Source organism: Rhipicephalus sanguineus, chromosome 2 (assembly GCF_013339695.2).
Source record: "Rhipicephalus sanguineus isolate Rsan-2018 chromosome 2, BIME_Rsan_1.4, whole genome shotgun sequence".
In the NCBI taxonomy this organism is placed as follows: Eukaryota; Metazoa; Arthropoda; class Arachnida; order Ixodida; family Ixodidae; genus Rhipicephalus; species Rhipicephalus sanguineus.
Window position 1 is genome coordinate 190899489 of NC_051177.1, and position 21532 is coordinate 190921020.

Below are 21532 nucleotides of genomic sequence, written 5' to 3' on the forward strand. Positions count from 1 at the left end.
GCATTTTGTCGAACTTTCTGTCAGAGCGACTTTCACGAGCGCGCAAAGCACGCACGGCAGTACGCGATCCCGAAACTACCAATGAGACGGGCGAGGCGCAGTTCGGCGAAAACGGAACCTTTGAACCACGCGCGCCGTTCCCCATGGCAACGCCACGGAGGTTTTGTTTTCCATGAAGCAAGCGGAAACGAACAAACAGCATTTTATTACGTCGTTTGATGCTCGGAATGTTCTTTTTTTTACAGCTGCTAGTTTGATTACTAGTGATTTATTGTAGGCCGACTTCCATACGTCATCGGGATCACTGCGAAAATGTCCCACTCGTGGCGCTCATCATGTGATACATTTAGCTTAATTTCTCGGTAAGTAGGGCACTGCTGTTGATAATATTGCCGTTTTAGAAGTTGTCATACATTGGACTTTCACTCTGACATAAATTGTTATTTGCCTTTAGTGTCCCTTTAAGTGAAAGAATTGTACAGTATAATTCACGGCATAAAATGGCACTACGTCTTTGATGAGATTTTATGCCGCGCAGCAAGTATTTGGCGATTACTGTAAAATATTATTTTGGTCACGCGTGTGACTCTTTCACTTTTCAGGTTTGGTTGACCGTGCAAAACCCCGAAGATGAAGGCTCGCATCGAAGATAACGTCATCTACTCGCCGTACCCCGACATCAAAATTCCAATGTGCTCTTTCTACACTCTCGCGAAACGAAAGTTGCTCACGGATCCGGACAAGATTGCTCTGGTAAGCAGTGGTTTTACTTTTTACACGATCCCTAAATACACATCCTCAGCATTGTGCGCCTTACCGCCCAGCTTTACACATTACTGCCTTAGACTCCAATGTGAGCGCCGACTCCGTAAACGTGCTGCAACGCTGATCGTTTTTCTGCCCCCTATAACGGGAATACTAAAGTATCGCTTATCGTTATTCACCTTAATTAATACAATAATTGAATTGTTGATAGCGGAGAGTTACCGACTGTTTGACACTGTGTATACGCCTCGCTTGTGTGCACGGCACTTTACTTTCGCTTAGTTTTTTTTCGTCCAACGGTTGGAATTGGTCGTCTATCGCCAATAATATTGTCGCTCCGTGGCGAACTACGTTAATAATGACGACGCTAAAAAGACCGCATATAAACGAGCGCTCATCAAATCCGACAAAGGCCCAGCTGTGACCCGCGATTTGAGTTTCAGAATGCGTTCGATATACATATACGAGGTCCCGAGCGACTACCTTGAATAAAACGAAGTAATGAGGCTAGAAGCAGTGGTTGACCACAGCTGTCCGTACTTAACACACAGGTGTCGACTGTGTCGTAAACACACAGGTGTCGACTTCGCCAGAGAGATCGTGAGAGCTTGTGTCAGTCTACATTTGCGAAAGATTGAGGCGCTCGCTTAAAAACTAGCAGTTGTTGCGTCTACGAATACAACCGATCAGCGAAGCTCGTCGTTATAAATGAGACGCAAACTACTATGCGCCTGACCTCGCTGCTGGCTTTCATGAAGGCGGTAGGGTGGGGAGCGGGTGGGGAGAGCATCTGGTGTGCTCGGTGGCGGGAACGACTGAGCGAGTGAGTGTGCGGCGCGCGCAGCGCAGGTAGAGGGAGACAAGTGGGAGTGGGGTGCGAGCGGTGATGCCGCTGGAACCTTCGACGGCGGCGGCGTTCGGCGCGCGCCACATTTAATTGTCTTGACGCGCCGGCGCCGGATGGGGAGACCATCTGCTACTACCTTGGACAAAGCGACCGTAGTGCGCTATAATCATGGTTGTCACTTCACAATCCACGATAGAGGCGGGGAAAGTGAAGACGACCATTATACCAGTTGTGCACAGGGCTTATTTCTTTAAACCTAAAATTTCTGGTGCGCTACGCCCAAACTGCTCAAGGCCTAAACACGTCCTCCTAAATGACCGGCCACTGCAACCTAAAGCGATGCAAAAGAGGAGGGAGCTTCGACGGCGACGGCGGGGTGCAGGCCTAAGGAGCTTCGCTCCTAATAAAGTTTAGAATAACAGAGCTGAGCTCGTCGCTGAGTAATCAGGCCTTTGTGATGTCTTGACTTCTTTCTTCTGTCCGTATCTGCACGCCCTGTCTCTTTAGCATGATCGCCTAAATAAGTAAGCGGTTCAGTGCAAGGCTTGTTCAGTTCTGTGTGATAGTTAATCAGAAACATCTTGACCACGCTGAGTGAACTGTAAAAACAGGCGAATGAAGCAATATTATCTATGTTTAGCGTAAATTGTAGCGAGTAGGGCTCAAGGCAGCATGTGCCAAGGTAAGACAAACCGGATACTCACGTTCTTGAGAACATCTGCGCAAAATATAAGTAAACGTGGGCAAACAAAGATACGCACATGGATAGGCGCTGAACCAAATGTTCTTGCCTTGCGTGCGGCCGCAGCAATTAACATCTCACACAGGGTCTTCTTGGGGAGGAAGGACACCCGAATAACTGGAAATAAACCTGCTTAGGCGATACTGGCGGCCTAGTTGGCTGTACGTCATCTTGAGAGCAGCGACGCAATATTTGATTCCTAAATTCTGAATTAAACGACGAAACTAGAACAAAAAAAAAAAGAAAGCAGTAGCAATGTTGGTAATAAAGCTATAGCGATTAAATACAGAACAGCTTACAGTGCTTCTTTGGTTGAAAGGGTAGCCGCTTGCGCGAGTTTCTGTTCCATCACAAGAAATAGTTCTAGCGCGAAGCATAAACTTCCCGACTGCCTTTGTCTTGTGTTTAATACTTCGTCTTATAACCCTCAAATGCCTTTTAGGGGCGAAGCACCTTAGGGTCCCGGCGTGTCGGCGTCCATCGTGCATCGTCGTCTGCTGTCGGGACGGTCCATTTGCTTGAGCGCGAGAGAGGGTGCCACCGCCTCAGCGCTCGCCGTCTGGTTAAGAGAGCGAACGGTACGCGTTGACTATGGAAACGCTGTTTTTGCTATGAACACTGAACTGCCAGCTCGCAAGGAACGAGAACGCACCCTCGCCCGCGAGAGACAATGCCGACGCAGGTAGCGTCTGCTAGCGAGTTTCTTGACTAGGGGTGTGCGAATCTTCGAAAGTTTCGAATATTCGTCGAATATTACATTCGAAATATTCGTATTCGATTCGAAAATCGTGTATTCGAAAAGTTTCGAATATTCGATAACTTCGAATATTCGAAAAATTCGAATATGCGATTCGATTATCATGCATAAAATAACTAGTCTTCCACATTTCTGCTGCGTTCGTATCGCTAAAAACATTGTCGAGAGGAGCGATAAACATCCTAAGTACACGGAGGCACGATATCTGCCTGCTACGAGCGCCCCAATACGTATGGTTTATTGCTGGTGCATCTCGGACGTGCAGCGCTGTTGGCGATCATGTAACCGTACATTTTCAATATTATGCGGCCGCAACGTGCCGCACTACCACTCGTTCACTATGCGGGACCACTTCTGAAGAAAGACAGTGACCCACGTGACTGGTGGCGGACTGTTCAGATACCCCAGTCTGGCAAAGCTTTGCTCCATGTAATTAACTCCCTATACCAGCCACTTCTGTTCCAAGCGAGCGTGCCTCTTCAGTGGCAGAGGTGGGGGGGGGGGTGTCTCTGTTACAAGGGAGCGCCTGCTGCCTGATCATGTGGAGCAACTCATATTTCTTCATGATAACATGTATTCATTACTTTCATTGTGCCGTGATATTTGCTTGTGTTGTGATGTGCATTGTGCTAGCCTGGACATTGTGTTCTGGAGATAGCAGTGTATGTTGTGTTGCCAGTCAGGCTGTTAATGTATTTTTTTTTTCAAATATCTACATGGTAAATAAAATATTGTTACTGTGGAGGCATTTTTCCTTTGATATTCGATATTCGATTCGATATTCGAAGGTGGATATTCGTATTCAATTCGTATTCGAAAAATTTCATATTCGCACACCCCTATTCTTGACTGATAAAAAAACGACTGCTCGCGCTGCACAACCGTTCGCCGGCCACCCCATATAATAGGCAGTGGATCTTGACCTGCAATGTAGTGCCGGTGGGAGATTTCTCTTGTGCGTAGTTGAACAATAAAGATTGGCAGCGTGCACGTTAACTAAAAGCGGCCTGCGGGACTGTGTGTCTAATCTTTGGTCGATCTCTCATTGCCCATTAACAGTGAGCTTGCTGTGGGAAACACCGGCGCATACTGCATGCTTTGCCTCTCGTCAGGTTTAACGTTAGTAGAGCTGAAACACCCTTTTTTTCGTCGCCGTCTGCCGCGGACCAAAGAGAAGCAGCATCAATCACCAGAACAAATGGACAAAGGAAACCTCGCTGCCGTCTTTTACGTATGCGAAATATGATTGTATGTACATTTTGACAGAATTCGCAAGAGGACACTTCAAATCCGACAGCAATTGGCCTCGAGATCTTGGAGTGGCGCCCTCTCGCGTGTGATGTCAGAGCGGGGACTCCGCTCTCAACCGCGCTGCAGCAGCCGCTGCTCTTGTATGCGGATCGTCTCCTTGAGGCGGGAGCTTTGTCGAACGAACAGCCTCACGACGGTAAAATAACGCCTGCAACGAATGCTTTCGAGTGTAATATTGAACTTGTTTTAGTTGCGGCCCAATCGACAGGGCCAAGAAATCCCCCGGATGGCTGACGAGTGCGTCGATACCACCGACCGCATTGCTGGTAAGAAAGTGAAACCATGTGTGAGTGTTCTCGCTCGTTATCTTGTTTCCGCCGTACGATACCAATTAGTTAGGGTGTTTCTTTCGATATTTCAGTAAGGGTACCGTTCTCCGGCATCTACAAGTATGTAGATAAAGCTTGTGAAAGGTCGCGGTACCTCAACGAGGACGAGGCGGTGTACGACGCAGGCGACGTTGTTGAATGCGCGGTCGAGGCCGTCAACGGAGATCGCATCACCGTCGCAGCTCTCGTCCTGCAAACAAGTGCGCAAGTGCCGCGTTGTTGCACACCCCCCTGTCAATGCCAATGATCGCAGATGTCCCGTAATGTTCGTTCAGTGAGAACGATATTACATGCGCCGCCGTCTAATCTCGGAGGCCATGGATATTAAGTCGTAGTTCATATTACCGCCGCACAGGGCCGTCGCTGGGTATTAGAATATAACAAATAGTTAATCAGTGATTATACCACTCACAGGGCCACAGAGATTAACGTGGCAAAGGCAAGCTGGGTCGTGTTCCACACCACGCAGACTAACGAAAAGCTTAACTCCGCTTTTAAAAGTGTCTGTGCTGCCTCAGGCGAAAACTTTAGTAGAATGTACACTAAACCGCGGCAACAGGTTTCGCTTATGAATTTATGATAAGTATTCCGCTAGGCGCTCGCTTGCCTTCATAAGTAAAAGGCGTATGTACACCATCCAAATGCAGCCGTAGTCTCATATCCTGCGCCTCTCAGCTGAGCTCACGAGGCGCGCTTTCCTGCAAGGCGATTCGGAGGCCGCGTCGTCGGCTCCTTCTCTAGGGGCCTCCGCGGCAGGTTGTGGGACGGCACCGCACCTGGTGTACGTCGCCTATGCTTATAGCCTGCGTGCAATAAACGGCTTAAGTATTGGCGAGGCGCTTAAACGCGGTCACAAGCTTACGTAAGAGTGGCGCGTATACGGTGGGTAGCAGAAGTCACTGTCCGCGAAGTGCTTGCTGCACACTGTCAATGAAGGCGTGAGGCGCTTTTCCATTCTGAACTTGACTATCCACTTCTTCTTCAGATTCGGGTCCTTAGGACAGTTGTGAAAGCTAACGGCTTTTTCACGAGCGGACGGAGTACACTGAGAGCAGTACTTCACCATTGCGCAGTACTCGCCGTCGAGACAAGCGGCCGCACTTCTACGAAACAAAGGGCTGTAGTTCTAAATGAACGTTAAAAGCAGACCAACGGTTGTTCGAACAGCGTCAGTAGCCACCATACGTAAAATAATTAATTGAACTGCTTTTTTGTTGAGATTTACCACAAAGGTGGTTTCAATACGGCGCTGGGCCTACGTAGCAGACGAAAGCGCGCGAATCCCCGCTCTGACGTCATACAGGCGCCGTTCGCAGCGCCGCCATCGGTCGCACACCAGGCCAATAGGGAGCTCATATGACCGGCCGGTCATGTAGGCAGTCTGTCTAGAGAGCAATGGCAATGGTTGAACAGCTGCAAAGCAACGCAATGCGCGTTTTAGAGCGTAGCTCTTAGGCGATCGATGCTGCGTTGAGCGGCGTCGCCGTTGTCGGCGTAACCGATAGAGAGAACGATGAAGAAAGAGAGCGAACGCGGAGCGCAGCGTGCCGTTGTGTTAATTTCTGCAATGCCTCGTGCCTGCTCGCGCTCTTTGTGACAGCGCAACGCATGCGCCTTGCACACGGGCACGAGAAAGTGGGTTAAAGGGCCCCTAAACCACCCAGAGGCCGACATTTAGTTGTGGCGTTGCAGTTGTGCACGAGTCTACAGCGAACGCTGGCGGATTTGCACGCGCGTTTTCGTTTCGCTCTTTCCTTCGCTAGGCTGCGTTCGTCGGCTCGTCTATCCACCTCTCCGACTGCCCCTCCTCAGCGTCCGAGGTGGGAACGCAAAAAGCGCGCGCATCTGCTAGCTTAAAACAGGCTTTTGTTCGCCCACTGACAGCGTCTCTTGCTCTCGACGTCACCTAATCATACAGGTGACGTCATGACGACTACTGTCGATAGAGGAAAGGCACGGAGAGGAGCAGGCGAGCGTCTGTTGGTGGTTTAGGGGCCCTTTAACCTGCGAGGCTTGGGAGAAGAAGTCGTGCGTTGGTCAAAGGGACACTTTGTGTATGGAAGCAGCTGATGGAACGCTATAACGGACTCTTACATTTTCCATCTACTATTCCAGGCACAAGTTCGCCCATAATAAACAAGTTTTTGAGCGCAGCTGTTAGGCGCCCGTCCCTGCGTTGAACAGCGTCGGCGTCGTCGTAACCGGCAGAGTGAAGGCGGGACCCAGCGGAGGATGAAAGATGGTAATAGCGAGGAGAGCGCAAGCAGGAGGCATCGACAGCGGCGATACCAAGGGTTCCGCGGCGGCCACCCGCCGCGGAACCCTTGGCGCCGTCGTCGACGGCGCCATCACTAAGATATGCGGCGAGGGCACCTGCCGATATCATATATGGAAATAAAGCCCTGCATGAAGGGAGGCCTGTCTGCGGCAGCTGTTGTGCAACGCGCCTAATCGCTGCCTTCCGAGGTCTCCAGGTAAGCGAGGAAGTCGTGCCTCAACCCGTCGCCGAATCAAAGCAACTAAACAGCTGCTCTCAGAATTCGCAGGCACTATCGTAATTGTCCGTCAAATTTCTTTCTTTTTTTATTGATACGTGCAGGTTAGCGATGGCGTCAGCCTTACACGAGCTAAGTTGTTGGCTGGAATGGAACGCTACGCTGTGGGTCTGCAACAGTATGGCTTGCTTCCTGGAGACCGGATCTGCGTTCACCACAACAACGGAGTGGAGAATTTACTAGTCATGTACGGCTGCATCCTGGCTGGAGCCACGGTTGTGTTAGCCAAGACATCGCTCACTGAAAGTACGTAAACAAATTGCCGTGTATAGGTTGCGACAGTGTCGCATTGATTGCAAAATGTCGAATGGGGATAAATTCCTATATTGTGTTTCCTAAGCTCTATGGTTTCCAAGCTCTTATTTTGCGTCAAGCAATGCGTAGGCATATCCCCCTCCCACCGCCGGGCTGGCACGCATCGAGGTGCTCAACGCAACCCGCGGCGCGTCTGTAAAGATGGAGTGACGATGTTATGGGCATGTTGGAAAATGCTTCAGTGCCACACTGCTCAGCCTGTCCACCATCGTTGCCGACACAACGAACCAATTTTTAACTGCGTTGCATAGCGCGTGTTCTCCTCTGAACTTAAAGGAGCAGTGACGTCAACTTTACGCATCTCGCATTTTCTGCGCCTAGGTGTAGTTATCGACGCACTAGTAACGATTTGCTACTGATAATGCAAAGGATGGACAAATAAATATCTCTAATATTGATTAGTATGAAAAGCATCAAGCAGGTATTCAAAACGGGTCCCAAGCCCGCCAATTTCCAGCGCTGGCAGCGCTGCCGCGCCGTCACCTCCTCCGGTCACGTCACGAAAGGCCATCATATTACGTGGCCACACAAAACGGTGACGCGAGTTTGAGCTGACCTTTCGTCTGCTAGGCACGCAGCGTGCCGTAACCATCATCGTCATCACCGCTGTCATCGGTATCTACCTGTGACAAAGAAAACACTGAGGAATATGGAATCGCTGCCATTCGCGATGTCGTGAATCATTTTCGCTTCGATCCTCTGCAAAGCAGCGATTCTGAAATCAGTGCCTGTCCGAGCAGCGACAAGGAGGCACCTGGCGACGCACGCTTGGGCCATATTGGATGGTAAGAACACAGAACAGGAAGAAACATTATGGAGAGCACAGGCGCTCCTATCCTGTCCATAAAAATAACCAGTCTTGTGGCTAACTACAACAGACATTTATTCGACGGTTTATAAGAGGTGAAATACTTCGGCACTGCTCATTATTTCATTCGCGTCTGCCGGTTCTTCTATTACACCGGGCTCACCTTCTTTCACCTCTGCGTCTTCGCCGTGCCGCTTCGAATGTTTAGTCGCTTGCTTGTCAGTGTGTGATAATTGGGAGCGATGATCTCAACTGCATTATCTGCCAGCATCTCGTGAAACAGTTGCGCGCGACTTACACCAGTGGCCTTTCAAGTACACAGGAAGAAGGAATGTCTTTGTCGCGGAGTGCTCCAACGTTCGTTTATAAGAACTTCCAGGTAGGATCTTATTGTAGATTGTATGAGCGAAAAACAGCAGGAACAGAAGCGAAGATCTTGAAGGACAGACGCTAAACTTACAACTGCATTTTATTGTAAATTTTTTCTCACGAGAGCACAGAATCGCCCATGTGCAACCACCTTATCACTAGAAAGACAAGGGCAACAGGAAGGTTACTTATCGTGAACTGATATGTTCGGCGCTTTAACTATTTAGGTAGCCTATTTTTCTATCGTTCAACGCTACCGAGGCGACACTGATGCACGTGGTTGAGTTTGGTCTAATCTGTCCAGCTTCCGTGATCTCCCTGGCCAGTCTGTGTTTTGATTTACAAAGAACATTAGTGCTTGCGAACAGCGGATTACATCCGCAATCTTTGCAGTGAAGAGACAAGTGCGTGCCACCTGCGAGATCCTTCAAAGACGAAGCATCTTCTTTGAGTCTGTCATTTAGACATCGGCCCCTCTGGCCGATGTACAGTTTTCCGCAGCTCAACGGAATTCTGTACACGACCTCCCCCGTACAGGGGACCAATTGCATGGCATATGTTTTTTGTGCAACCTTTCATGTCCATCTTTCCCTTCACATGATTTTTAAACATGGCGCACAGCTTGGCCAGTTTGCAGGGGGTTCTGAGCACGACGTCAACCCCGTGCTTGCGACCAATCTTCTTCGAATTGTGCGACACAGAATGCACATACGGCATGACAGCCATTTTTTTCTGTTTTCCTTTTTTCCTGGGTGTTGGAAGCACTTGTCCGCTTTAACTTCTGCAACAACGTGCCACCCATCGCAACTAGCAGACTGTCAGGGTAACCCGAGCCGAGTAGGCGAGTCACTTCGTTGCGGAAGCTATGCTCTATGTTATGCACACACCATTTCTTCAACGATGAACTAAGGCAGGAAATAGCAATAGCTCTTTTTACGAGCTTACTGTGCAATGAATCATATGGTAACAGACCTTTATTGGACCTTGGCGAAAAATCCCAGCAAACATGGTCAACTCGAATAAAAAACAAGGTAACATCTAAAAACTGCAAAGCATCATTGGCTTATTGTTCATGAGTGAATGATAATGAACCTGCACATTTTTTTAAAACAATATAAAACGTGGTGGCAACAGATGTAGGTGACAAGTTATCCGTTACGTTCAAAAATACTAGAAAGTCGTCAACATATCTGTAGACTTTGACTACAGATTGTGCCACAAGCTCGGCTTGAAGTTGCCTGTCAAATTTTGCTAAAAATATTTCGCAGAGCACTGGAGCCACACAGGAACCAATGCATATGCCTTTCTTTTGAACCAAGGTCAGATTTTCGAAGTTCACCATGGTCGCGCACAAGTAGCAATGTAGAAGCTCTAAGAAATTTTCTACATTTATTAAAGGAGCACTGACATCAAGTTTACGCATGTCAAGATTTTTGCATCCACGAGTAGTTATCTACCCCCTAGTAGCGATTCGCGACCGAATATGCAACTGAGGGACGAATAGCTATCTGTTTTATTGATTTATATCACCGGTATCTAGCACGATTCAAAACGGCCGGCAAGCCCGCCATTTCATAGCGCTGGCAGCGCTCCCTCGCGGTCAATTCCAGACCGCGCCCCAGTTTACCGCTTGTCCACAGAAAGGAGTGACGTGAGGAGCAGCTGCTCAGCTAACATTTGGTCTGCTAGGCGCGCACGTTCAGTCATGCCTTATCACCAGCATCGCCGTCGTCGCCGTCAAAATTATTGACTAGTGTTAAAGACGGCATTCTGGAACTTAGAATCACCGCGATACGCGACGTCGCGAATCATTCTCGCTTCGACCCTTTGCAAAACAGCGATTCCAAAATGGTTGCCGTTCCAAGCAGCAACGAGGAGGTGCCAGGGGACGCACGCTTGGGCCATACTCGCTGGCGTGTCTCAGTTAGCTATATCAGAGAATTTTAGCGTGCACAGCATTCCGGTATACGCAAAGGGTCTATGGAATATCGGCACAGCGAATGCACACCAGCGGAGAAATAGAATACGATAGGTTTCTACAATAACAATTCTGTGCTTGCCAGGTTCTTCTTTGCACCGCCAGATGGCACCACCTATCCGGCCTCTCACGGTTACGGCTGCAGTAACCCGGTATTACGCTAGCGCAAGGAAGTCCACGGACGAACTAACATTCACTAATAAAGCTACATATGTGTTAATTGTTAGCGATGATATTTATCTATAGGCTGCTCCACTTCGATAGCTTGTGGTCGTGTTGGCGTGTACCGTACGTGTAATGAAACGCCACGCACTTTCCGCTTTTTTAGCGCCTCGACGAGCAGGTCCGTACCACGCAGCGGTTCCCCGACATGCTGGCACGTAGTAGCTCCGATTGATCGCACTCGCGCTGAGGATCACACGACAAATCAGTCGATACGACACGATGAATCGCAGGCACGGATCGGGACAGCAAGGAGAGCTACCGGCTGGGAGTGAGAGCCGGTGCAGCGCCTTGGCCGGTGAGAGCGTCGCCTGGCGTCGGCAGCACAATAAATAGACTCAGATCGTCGACGTCATTGTTACTAGCGTATCGTCACTCAGGATGGTATGGTCGGAATGTATCACACCTGTTACGTAGCACTAGTGTCGATGTCGCAGCGTGATCAATCTTCCGTTGAGCTTTCGTACGCTGTTTGCCCTCGAAATAAAATTACTTCCACGCGATGGACGCCATTCTAATTTGGCCAAGGAGACCTATGCATACCGACCAATCGAATGAAGGGCACATCTCGACTTTGAAATTTGATGTCAGTGCTCCTTTAAAGCATTATTTTGAAAGGTCACTACACCGAAAGATTCAATGGTTTCCCGAACAGCTGAAAACAGTTCGTCGTGCGGGATAGAATAAAACAATTCCTCTACGTCGACTGATATTCTGTAATGAGCTCCAAGCAGACCTAACGACAAGTCTTGCACTAAAATGTCCGTACGCTTCAGTTTGAAGGGGTAACCCGGTGCCAGGGCTGGGCAGAGATACTCGGAAAAGTATTCCGTAATACAGACATCGAAATACATGGTCTGGAAGCCTAAAATACAGATACTGAGATACATTTTCCTTTACCGTAACGGGATATTTCAGAGATACTTTCGCAATAAGGAGAAAAAAAGTATTCCGAAATACAGACACAGCAATACAGATACTGGAATACTTTTTTTATGTCAAAGATGCTCATACTCCGCAAACACATTTACAAGTGCAGCATAATGTTGTAAATAAAGTTGGAGCGCATTGAAACTTTCAGCTCATTTATTTATTTCAGTACCTTCAGCGCCATTAACACATTACCGCGGGTTTGCAATATGAGTAATAATGACATAATCGCACGTATCAATTGCAATAAAAAGTACACTTTTTCACAGCAACAGTAACAAGCATTGGACACCGAAATCGACATACTTGGTGACAACAAAAGGATCTGTGCTAGAAATAGCATCGTTTAAGCAAATCACTAATCACTAATGAACACCAGTGAAATGAGAAAAAGTATACATTTATTTTGCACATAATATCTGCTTTGCTGAGTAGGTTGCTGTGTGAGCATCTCAAATAGGTTGTCTTCTAGACAGCGTCGGTTTGGCCTCAGAGCAAGACTCGCGAAAGAGAAAAAGTCTCTACCGCTGCAGACGATCACAAATCCGTGTTATAGTAAATAAATACCTCCTTCATAGCCGGATAGGCCTGCAGCATGGCGATACCTCTTCTCGGGTCATCTAGATACAGAAACACTTCGGCCCTGACGTGGGGTTGTTCTGACCGCTCAGAAGCCCAAGTCGGTCCCCATCTTCGGAATCCTCAGCCGTCTGGCCCGGTCGGCGCCGGGTCAGACGGCTGAGAATTCCGCTGCCCATGTAGGCCGGCCATAATTACCTATGTGCAATGGAGCCCAATATGTAAATACAGCACAATTCAGACATTGGCTTCCTAAAATCACGTTCTTTGGGGGTGAGAGGGTTTAAGCCCTCCCCAAGTCGCTCCTGCCAGCTCTCTAAACAGACGTGGAAACAGCGAAAGCTGCTCAGAGCGCCCCATCAGAAACTACAACGAGCACTCGTCGCCTGGGCCGAAAGGGTCACTCTTTTATTGCTGGGTTCCCGCGGGCTTGGGGGCGCGCGGGCCGTTGCGCTCTTTTGTACTCTCCGTGGATGCGGCTGGGAGTACAAAGGAACGCAAGAGCGTGCGTACGCAGGTGGCTTGGGGTCCCCAGCACTAAAACTCTCATTTCAGCAAGCCGCAAGAGGGAAAGTCGGCTCCGGTGGTGGGAGAGCCTGGTACAAAAGACCGTTTCACGCTTGTAACCAATTAGGAACGCACCCTGCCATGTGGCGAGGTGGCTGAAAGCGCGAAAAAGATAGCGTTCTTCTAGTCACTTCCGCCGCAACTACGGGAAGTGCTTTTGGAAGGGCAGCCGCTTTAAAGGGGCCCTGCAACACTTTTTGAGCAGGGTCAAAAAGCGCTGCCAATCGGTAGTCGAGGCTCCCGAGAACACGCGAGCCAAATATTATAGCGAAGCGAGCGGCCTGGATGGATGGATGGATGAACAACTTTATTTTAGTCCTTCGGTGCGCGCGATTAGCGTGCAGCGGCCTGGAACTTACAATAAATTCTCAAAGTCAGCTGAAAATCGCTCCCTCTTCTCTCGACAAATGATGTATTAGTCCGCAATATATGACGCGATTGTCGGCAGTTCCACCATTGGCTGATGTTTTAATCACGATAACACCCTCATTATTACCTTAGTTGTTAATTTTGAGTTCAATAAGTAGATAATATGTATGTTTATATTGTGTTATGCCGTTAAAACACCGAACAAACATTAATATTACCACTTCCGGTCTCGCCGACAGCTCGTCTGCTCGTAGTTGCGTGGTTGCGTTTTCTTCACCATGTGCAGTGCCGAAATCGTGAATATTTCTGTGCTTTTGACCATCGCCGGTTGCCGTTGAGAGTGGCAGCCGTTCGAGTGTTGCCTTGTCAGCTGGAAACTGCATCGTCGGCACGTTCTCACGACCGACCGAGACAGCGGTGCAGCATTTCTCCGATAACAATGCTGGCGCCGGCTAGCTTAGGATATCTGTGTTCGCTGTATGGCGAGAGTCCCGTTCGCTGTCTGTTCAGTATGTCATCGAGCCGTACCTCGGCCTATCCTCACCGTAGTCTCAGGTTCCCGAGAAACCGCGACACAGCAACCGAGCAGATTCGCATTTTCACGGTATCTGCAGACAGCCGGGGGATGGGTCCGCGCCGGCCCGATGCCCCACGATCCTTTCTTCTAGTCTGTAGTTCTTTGTTGTCAGCCCGCAGTCGCTGTGCGCCCGCATTCGAAGAGCAAACAGCATCGAAGTACCGCCACTGGGAGAAGGGTGCACGCAGCTTGCCGTGTTGAATACGATTCAAGCGCGAGCAGTGCGAAGAGGCGGTGTATCGGAGTGTGGGTCGAAACTGGCTGTCATTCGTTCCAAACGCGCACGCAAGTTTGCGTCCATGGTTGGCAGAGCGATGAAAACACTACGGCAGTTCGAGGTGCACACCCAACATTACCAAACCGACTCGCAGTTTTCAAGCACGCGCGATACACGGTGCCATGGGCTCCGCCGCTCGACGACGACCGCGCGAGCCGACCGGAAGTGGCGCCACAGACCACGTTGTTGCGCCGAGACGCCAAAGAGAAAAAAATGCCGCCGGCGCCATGGCCGGCGCTGACGTCGCCTCCTTGCACCTCCGCCCTCCCTCCCTCCCTTCACGCCGCGCGCAGATTTCCGCGCGCTCGCTGCGTTGAGTTGAGGGAGAAAGCTGCGGAACGTGATCTCTGTAATTTGGTAACACCACTTAGACTTGACGGATTCGAAAAATTTTTGCGGCATATGACTCGTGAAGAGTCACACGTCAATAATGAGACTATTCCAATATAACTAAGAAAGGTGTTGCAGGGCCCCTTTAAGCACTGAACGCACGCTAAGCATTGCAAAGCCTCTGTTCCAAGGCGGTATCCGCGCGGGGGGTCACGAAGTAATTAATTGCTTGCCACCCGAAAAAAATTAGGCGTGCTGCACTGGCCTTGAGAGACAGCGACTTTCGTCGGCAGAGGCCGACAACACTGCCTCCGCGATTCTGCCGTCTGTGGCGTCGCGCGCTTTACCACATGGACCAATTTGTGCTTGAGGGGAAAGCATTGCCGCCCTTTCTGTCGGCGACCGGCGGTGCGTCTTTGCTTGTCTTGGCACAAAAACAAACAAAAAGAAACGTCATTCCCCCCTTGGAAACACGCCTGAACTCATTTCCGACACAAAAAAAATGTAACGAGATACCAGTGTCCTGCATAGTATCGCGATGCAAACGATACATCGTAAAGGTATTCCACTACTGAGAAACAAATACATTTTTCAAATGTATCTCGATACAAAAATACAGATACTCAAAAGTATCTCTGAAATACTATCGCGATACTCTTGTATCACGATACTGCCCAGCCCTGCCCGGTGCCAATAAGTTTAGGTGTCGTTGCAGGTAAGAGCTGACGATGTGCTGCCAACATCCCCTTTCCGTGACAATGGCTCGCAGAGGACACATGGCCTTGTGGCTCTTGGCCGAAAAGAACACATCGAGAACGTCACCCTTGCAAGACTTCACAGCTTTGGAGAGGTTTCCAGTCCCATGTCCGATAGGAGCTCATTTGCTCTTGACGAAATCTTACAGAGCGACAAAGAAGGTGGGTTTGCCGTACTGCCTGAACAACTCTTCAAAGAAAAAGCGAAATTAGCTATATAGAAGAATTTTAAAACAGTTTGCGGGTCTCTCGCCAAGGCGAAATCAAGAGCAATAGAGCTCCTATCGCACATGGGACTGGAAAGCCTCTCCAAAGCTGTGAAGTCTTGCAAGGGTGACGTTCTCGCTGTGTTCTTTTCGGCCAAGACCCACAAGGTCATGTGTCCTCTGCGAGCCATTGTCACAGAAAGGGGATGTTGGCAGCACATCGTCAGCTCGTACCGGCAACGACACCAAAACTTATTGGCACCGGTTGACCCCTTCACACTGAAGTGTTCGGACATTTTAATGCAAGACTTGTCGTTAGGTCTGCTTGGAGCTAATTACGGAATATCAGTCGACGTAGAAGAATTGTTTTATTCGATCCCGCAAGACGAACTGTTTTTAGCTGTAAGGGAAACCATTGATTCCTTCGGTGTAGTGACCTTTCAAAATAATGCTTTAATTAATGTAGAAAATTTCTTAGAGTTTCTACATTGTTACTTGTGCGCGACCATGGTGAAATTTAAAAACCTGAGCTTGGGTCCAAAACAAAGGCATATGCAATGGTTCCTGTGTGGCTCCAGTGCTCTGTAAAATATTTTTAGCAAAATTTGACAGGCAACTTCAAGCCGAGCTTGTGGCACAATCTGTAGTCATAGTCTACATATATGTTGACGACTTTCTAGTATTTTTGAACATAACGCATAACGTGTCCACACATCTGTTGCCAACGACGTTTTAGATTGTTTAAAAAAATGTGCAGGGTCATTATCATTCACTCATGAACAACTAGCCAATGATGCTTTGCAGTTTTTAGATGTTACCTAGTTTTTTAATCGAGTTGACCATGTTTGCTGGGAATTTTCGCCAAGGTCCTAGAAAGATCTGTTACCATATTGTCGCGAGTCTTATATTTCGTGAGTTCAAGCTTCCCCCACAAAGACTGTGGGCAACGCGCTGCGCAGGCCTCGCCGTGATGTGTAGGAAGCTTCGCGATTGTTTTGGAACAATCCGTTAAGATTGCGTGCCGCACGAGAATGTTCCAGCTTTGTCGAGAGATAACGCCGCCAACAGCGATATCGCTGGAAAATTCGATAGCGCATGTATAAAAGCCGACGCGCTTGACTGTTTGTCAGTTGATCGACGGTCGACGCTCTGTTCGCCGCTATCAGCGTATTGCTGTAGTTTGACTCAGTTTCCCGGCCACAAGTTCGGCCAAATAAACAGTTTCATCTCGGAAGTGGTGACTGCTGTCTTCGTCGACGTCACGACCTCGTGACAATATGATTCATCACACAGTAAGCTCGTAAAAAGAGCTATTGCTATTTCCTGCCTTAGTACAACCAGAGTCATTCAATTCTCTTTATGGTCACGAAACTGCACCGTCACGCTATGGGCGAGCTTCATACGCTACTCTAAAATGACGCAACGCGCCGCCGCTGCGCCACAGGGGCGACCGTCTGCGCCGTCCGCGTATTGAAATACTCGCGCAGTGCGAGACAAGCTGCTGGATATGTAATGTTTAAGTTAGCGTAAACGTTGCCTCAGGACTAGGATGCCTAACAGATGTTGTGTGCGCCGGGGTGCCGTTCCGGCTACAAGGAAACCAGAAAGGTGTCGTTGTTTTCTTTACCATTAGACAAGCAGCAGCGCGAGAAAGGGAAGCGGGCCATATCGCGGCAGGAAAGTGGCGATTTTAACTTTGAGTCGAACTATACACGTGTATGTGCGAACTATTTCGACGCCTCGGACATTGTCACTGCGTATGACTTTAACATCAACGGCGACTCCGCGTCCCTGAAACGCGACAAACCAACGCTGAAGGTTGACGCCACTCCAACGATTTTTGAAGGACTTCCTTGGTATCTCACGAAGCGCCAACCTCGATCTCGCTCATCGACAATGCGACCACTATGCAAACGACCACGTGAGTCGTCTTGTGAAGAGCTGCGAGCATGGCCGACGCCCTGTTTATACCGCATCGTAGCCACACGAATGGGCGTGTAACAGCTCGTATTTTTGCATATGCTTACAACTGGCACCGCTGGCACTTTGCTGCGAATGCACGGTGCTTAATTTGAAGGAAATTTTAAAAAGCTGTACCTATCGTAGTGTCGTAGTGTTGAGGCGAAAGGAGCTTGCGAGGCCGCAGCGGCCACATTTTGATGGGGTCGACACGCAACAACACCAGTGCGCTGATAATTAGGCACATTTTGACCTTAGGTGGCAAAAATCATTCAGAAGTCCCCCGCTATGGCGTTCGTAATTATATCTTGGTATTTTTTTGTTAATCCCCGAATGTTCGTATTTTTTCGGCTGATACCAACGCGAGCTGCATGTCTTGAGCTGAAGGAAAGAAGATTACTTTTAAGGGCTCGTTTTTCTTTGTTATACACAATAATAATGAGAACTAACAGACAGTAATGCCAACGAAAGTATAAGGGGTGTTATTTGTAATAATTGGGATATAAATGTGAAGAAAGTAAAGTGGACGAAAAGACAACTTGCCGCCAGCAGGGACCGAACCTGCGACCTTCGAATAACGTGTCCGATACTGGTTTTTTTTTCCTCTCGGGTGCTCATTTTAAGACAGAAAACTTGTTCAGGAATGTATTTATGCATACCGAGTGCTAAAAGTAAAAGTGTGAAAGCAACGCGACTGTTGCGGAAGTTAGAAAGCTAAACCACCAAGGCTGTCCCACACACAACGCCAGCGTAGCAGCGTTCGCATCGCCTCTCAAGCACAGCTGCGGCTCTGGCGGCGGCCGATGGCTCCATATGAAACTGACGCGGCAGTTTCGTGACCATAAGAAGCATTGAATGACTCTGGTACAACGTTGAAGAAATGGTGTGTGCATAACATAGAGCATAGCTTCTGCAAGCAAGTGACTCGCCTACTCGGCTCGGGTTACCCTGACAGTATGCTAGTTGCGGTGGGTGGCACGTTGTTACAGAAGTTAAAGCGGACAAGTGCTGCCAACATCCAGGAAAAAAGGAAAACAGAAAAAATTGTTGTCATGCCGTATGTGCATTCTGTGTCGCACAATTTGAAGAAGATTGGTCCCAAGCACGGGGTTGACGTCGTGCTCAGAACCCCCTGCAAGCTGTGCTCCGTGGTTAAAAATCATGTGAAGGGAAAGATGAACATGAAAAGTTGCACAAAAACACATGCCATGCAATTTGTCCCCTGTACCGAGGAGGTTGTGCACAGAATTCCGCTGAGCTGCGGAAAACTGTACATCGGCCAGAGGGGCCGATGTCTAAATGACAGACTCAAAGAAGATGCTTCGTCTTTGAAGGATCTCGCAGGTGGCACGCACTTGTCTCTTCACTGCAAAGATTGCGGGTGTAATCCGCTGTTCGCAAGCACTAATGTTCTTTGTAAATCAAAACACAGACTGGCCAGGGAGATCACGGAAGCTGGACAGATTAAACCAAACTCAACCACGTGCATCAGTGTCGCCTCGGTAGCGTTGAACGATAGGGAAATAGCCTATCTAAATAGTTAAAGCGCGGAACATATCAGTTCGGATAAGTAAGCTTCCTGTTGGCCTTGTCTTTTTAGTGATAAGGTGGTTGCACATGCGCGATTCTGTGCTCTCGTGTGAGAAAAAATCTCCAATAAACTGCAGTTGTAAGTTGAGCGCCTGTCCTGTCAAGTTCTTCGCCTCTGTTCCTGCTGTTTTCCGCTCATACAATCTACAATAAGATCCTACCTTGAAGTTCTTATAAACGAACGTTGGAGCACTCCGCGACAAAGACATTCCTTCTTCCTGTGTACTTGAAAGGCCACTAGTGTAAGTAGCGCACCTCTGTTTCACGAGATGCTGGCACATAATGCAGTTAAGATCATCGCTCCCAATTATCACACACTGACAAGCAAGCGACTAAACATTCGAAGCGGCACGGCGAAGGCGCAGGATTTGAGAGGAACCATCCCAAACAATCGAAGTTAAGCCATACGTCGCCGGCAGCCGACACCATGATGACAACACTGAGATCATTGAATTTATCGTAACTAGCACATCGTCACTCAGTGCCTGGGGCGTGGCCTGGGAGCCCGCTGAACGCGTGATAGTAGTGTCGATGTCGCATGGTGCTGAACGCCCCGCTGAGCCTTCGTACGCTGCTCGCTCTCGAAATAAATTACCTTCCACGTAACGAAAGCAATTTATACTTCGCGAACAAATCTTATGCATACCAACCTATTGAGGGAAGGCCACATCTCAACCTTGAAATTTTGTGTCACTGTTCCTGTAAAAAAAAACAGAGATCCACAAGAAAATGAAACTGGACTGTTTACATAAAACCACATTTATTACGGGACACTAGACTAGATTTTTGGTAACTCTCTTAATCTATCCTAAATACTGGATAGCGCGGATTCGACACAGGACAGAGAAGCAACACTGACGCTCAGAACAAGCCGCTGAACATCAGTACTTGTCCTGTTGCGCTTCTTCTGTGCATCAGTGTTGTTTCCCTTTCTTTTGTCAAATCCGCGCTATCCAGTGTTTATGACTTTGAACTACTATCCCAGCAACAGATTTTGTTAACCTACTAATGTGCTTCGCTGTACGGCTCCAAGAAAAACTGCTTCGACGTTTACTGTCCTTACTGAGTTCTTGGTTGAAATGTTGAAAAAATACTGTAGCAAACACTATCTACAGTGATTTTAGCGACTAGGTCAAATGAAACAGACCCTGGCCTAGCACTACTCGTCGATCCATGACTCCACATCCGTAGATTTACATGCTGTCTTCAGATGGCCGGTATTACATGCCTCTATATACATGGCCGGTGCGTTTGCATTTTAGAACTATTTACAGAAAGTAATTCATCGAAATTTTCAATATGTGCCTAATAAATGCTTTGTACTGAAAAATGCTTAGCTTGTGTTATTATTAGCTCCCTAGCGGGCTATGTGTAGGCGCATTTTGATTATTTTTATTAGTTATTTACTCCTTTGTTTGCAACCTACCTGCTGCTTTAAGATTAAGCAAGTAAAAAAAAATCCTGCTGATTGTTCGATCATTTTAATATTCAGAATGACATCGTTTACTGTTCAATTGTCGAAACTATTCACAATATGGCTTATATTGCATATGGCTATAAATTTGGCGCTTTGAACAAGAAGCGCGAAAGACAGGGATACAAGAAGAAATGGGAAGACCACACGAACGCAAATTTCAAGCTAAAGTTTAGTCTCAGAAATCGACGCCTCTTTCTTTTTGTGTCCGTGTTTTGCGCTACTTGTTGAATATGAATTTCTAGGAACTCGCCCGATGTTTGATTTTCGTAAGCTATTGGCACACTTACTTTCGGGTACTCTGAACTTCAGCTGTGGCTCCGAAAATCTACCCAACTACAACCTTCATTAGTGTCATGTGTGTGTATCATCCTATTCGAAGCTACCTTCCAGAATATTTTGTGTAATGCTCAAAGAAAGCTGATCGGTCGGTGTTTCCCCAAGCGTTTTCCGTTACCCCCATCGCGTATAAACAGTACACTGAATCTTTCGTTTTTGTCTCTACACTTGAAATTTTAAGGCATAATTAGTAGAGTGTCAGCAGCTTCTTATTCATAAAATCTTCCTCATCTATAATCACATTGACTGATCTACTGTATTGCCCGGTCGCTTTCCCGCTGGACTTGCATCTGAGAGCAGTTCTTAACTAGTGGATAGTTACGCTTGTAACTTGAGCCTCATGTTTGACACTGATTTTACTGGCGGTAAAGCGAATAATATTTGAACTCTACAGTAAAGAGTAGTAGTCCTTTACAACCTTTAGCATGTTAATAATGCTAAAAATAATAGTACCTTATATATCGTATATTAGCTATCTCGCAATAATGTAAAAATAGCGGTTGATAATTAGGCCTACAGGCCGCTTTCAAATTGTCCTGTTCAACCGCCCTTTCGCCCCTGCAGGTTTTTCTCCGTACAAAT

General features: G+C 48.0%; 1 protein-coding gene across 1 annotated transcript in view; it reads left to right on the forward strand.

Moving 5' to 3' along the window:
• Window positions 1–489: 489 nt before the first annotated feature.
• LOC119383938 (uncharacterized) overlaps window positions 490–21532 on the forward strand; it is an 84680-nt gene continuing 63637 nt past the window's right edge. The window contains exons 1-2 of the mRNA XM_037652214.2: window positions 490–753; window positions 7351–7552. Coding sequence (XP_037508142.1) covers window positions 631–753; window positions 7351–7552 — 325 coding nt within the window. The 5' untranslated portion in view covers window positions 490–630. The remainder of the gene's footprint in view (window positions 754–7350; window positions 7553–21532) is intronic.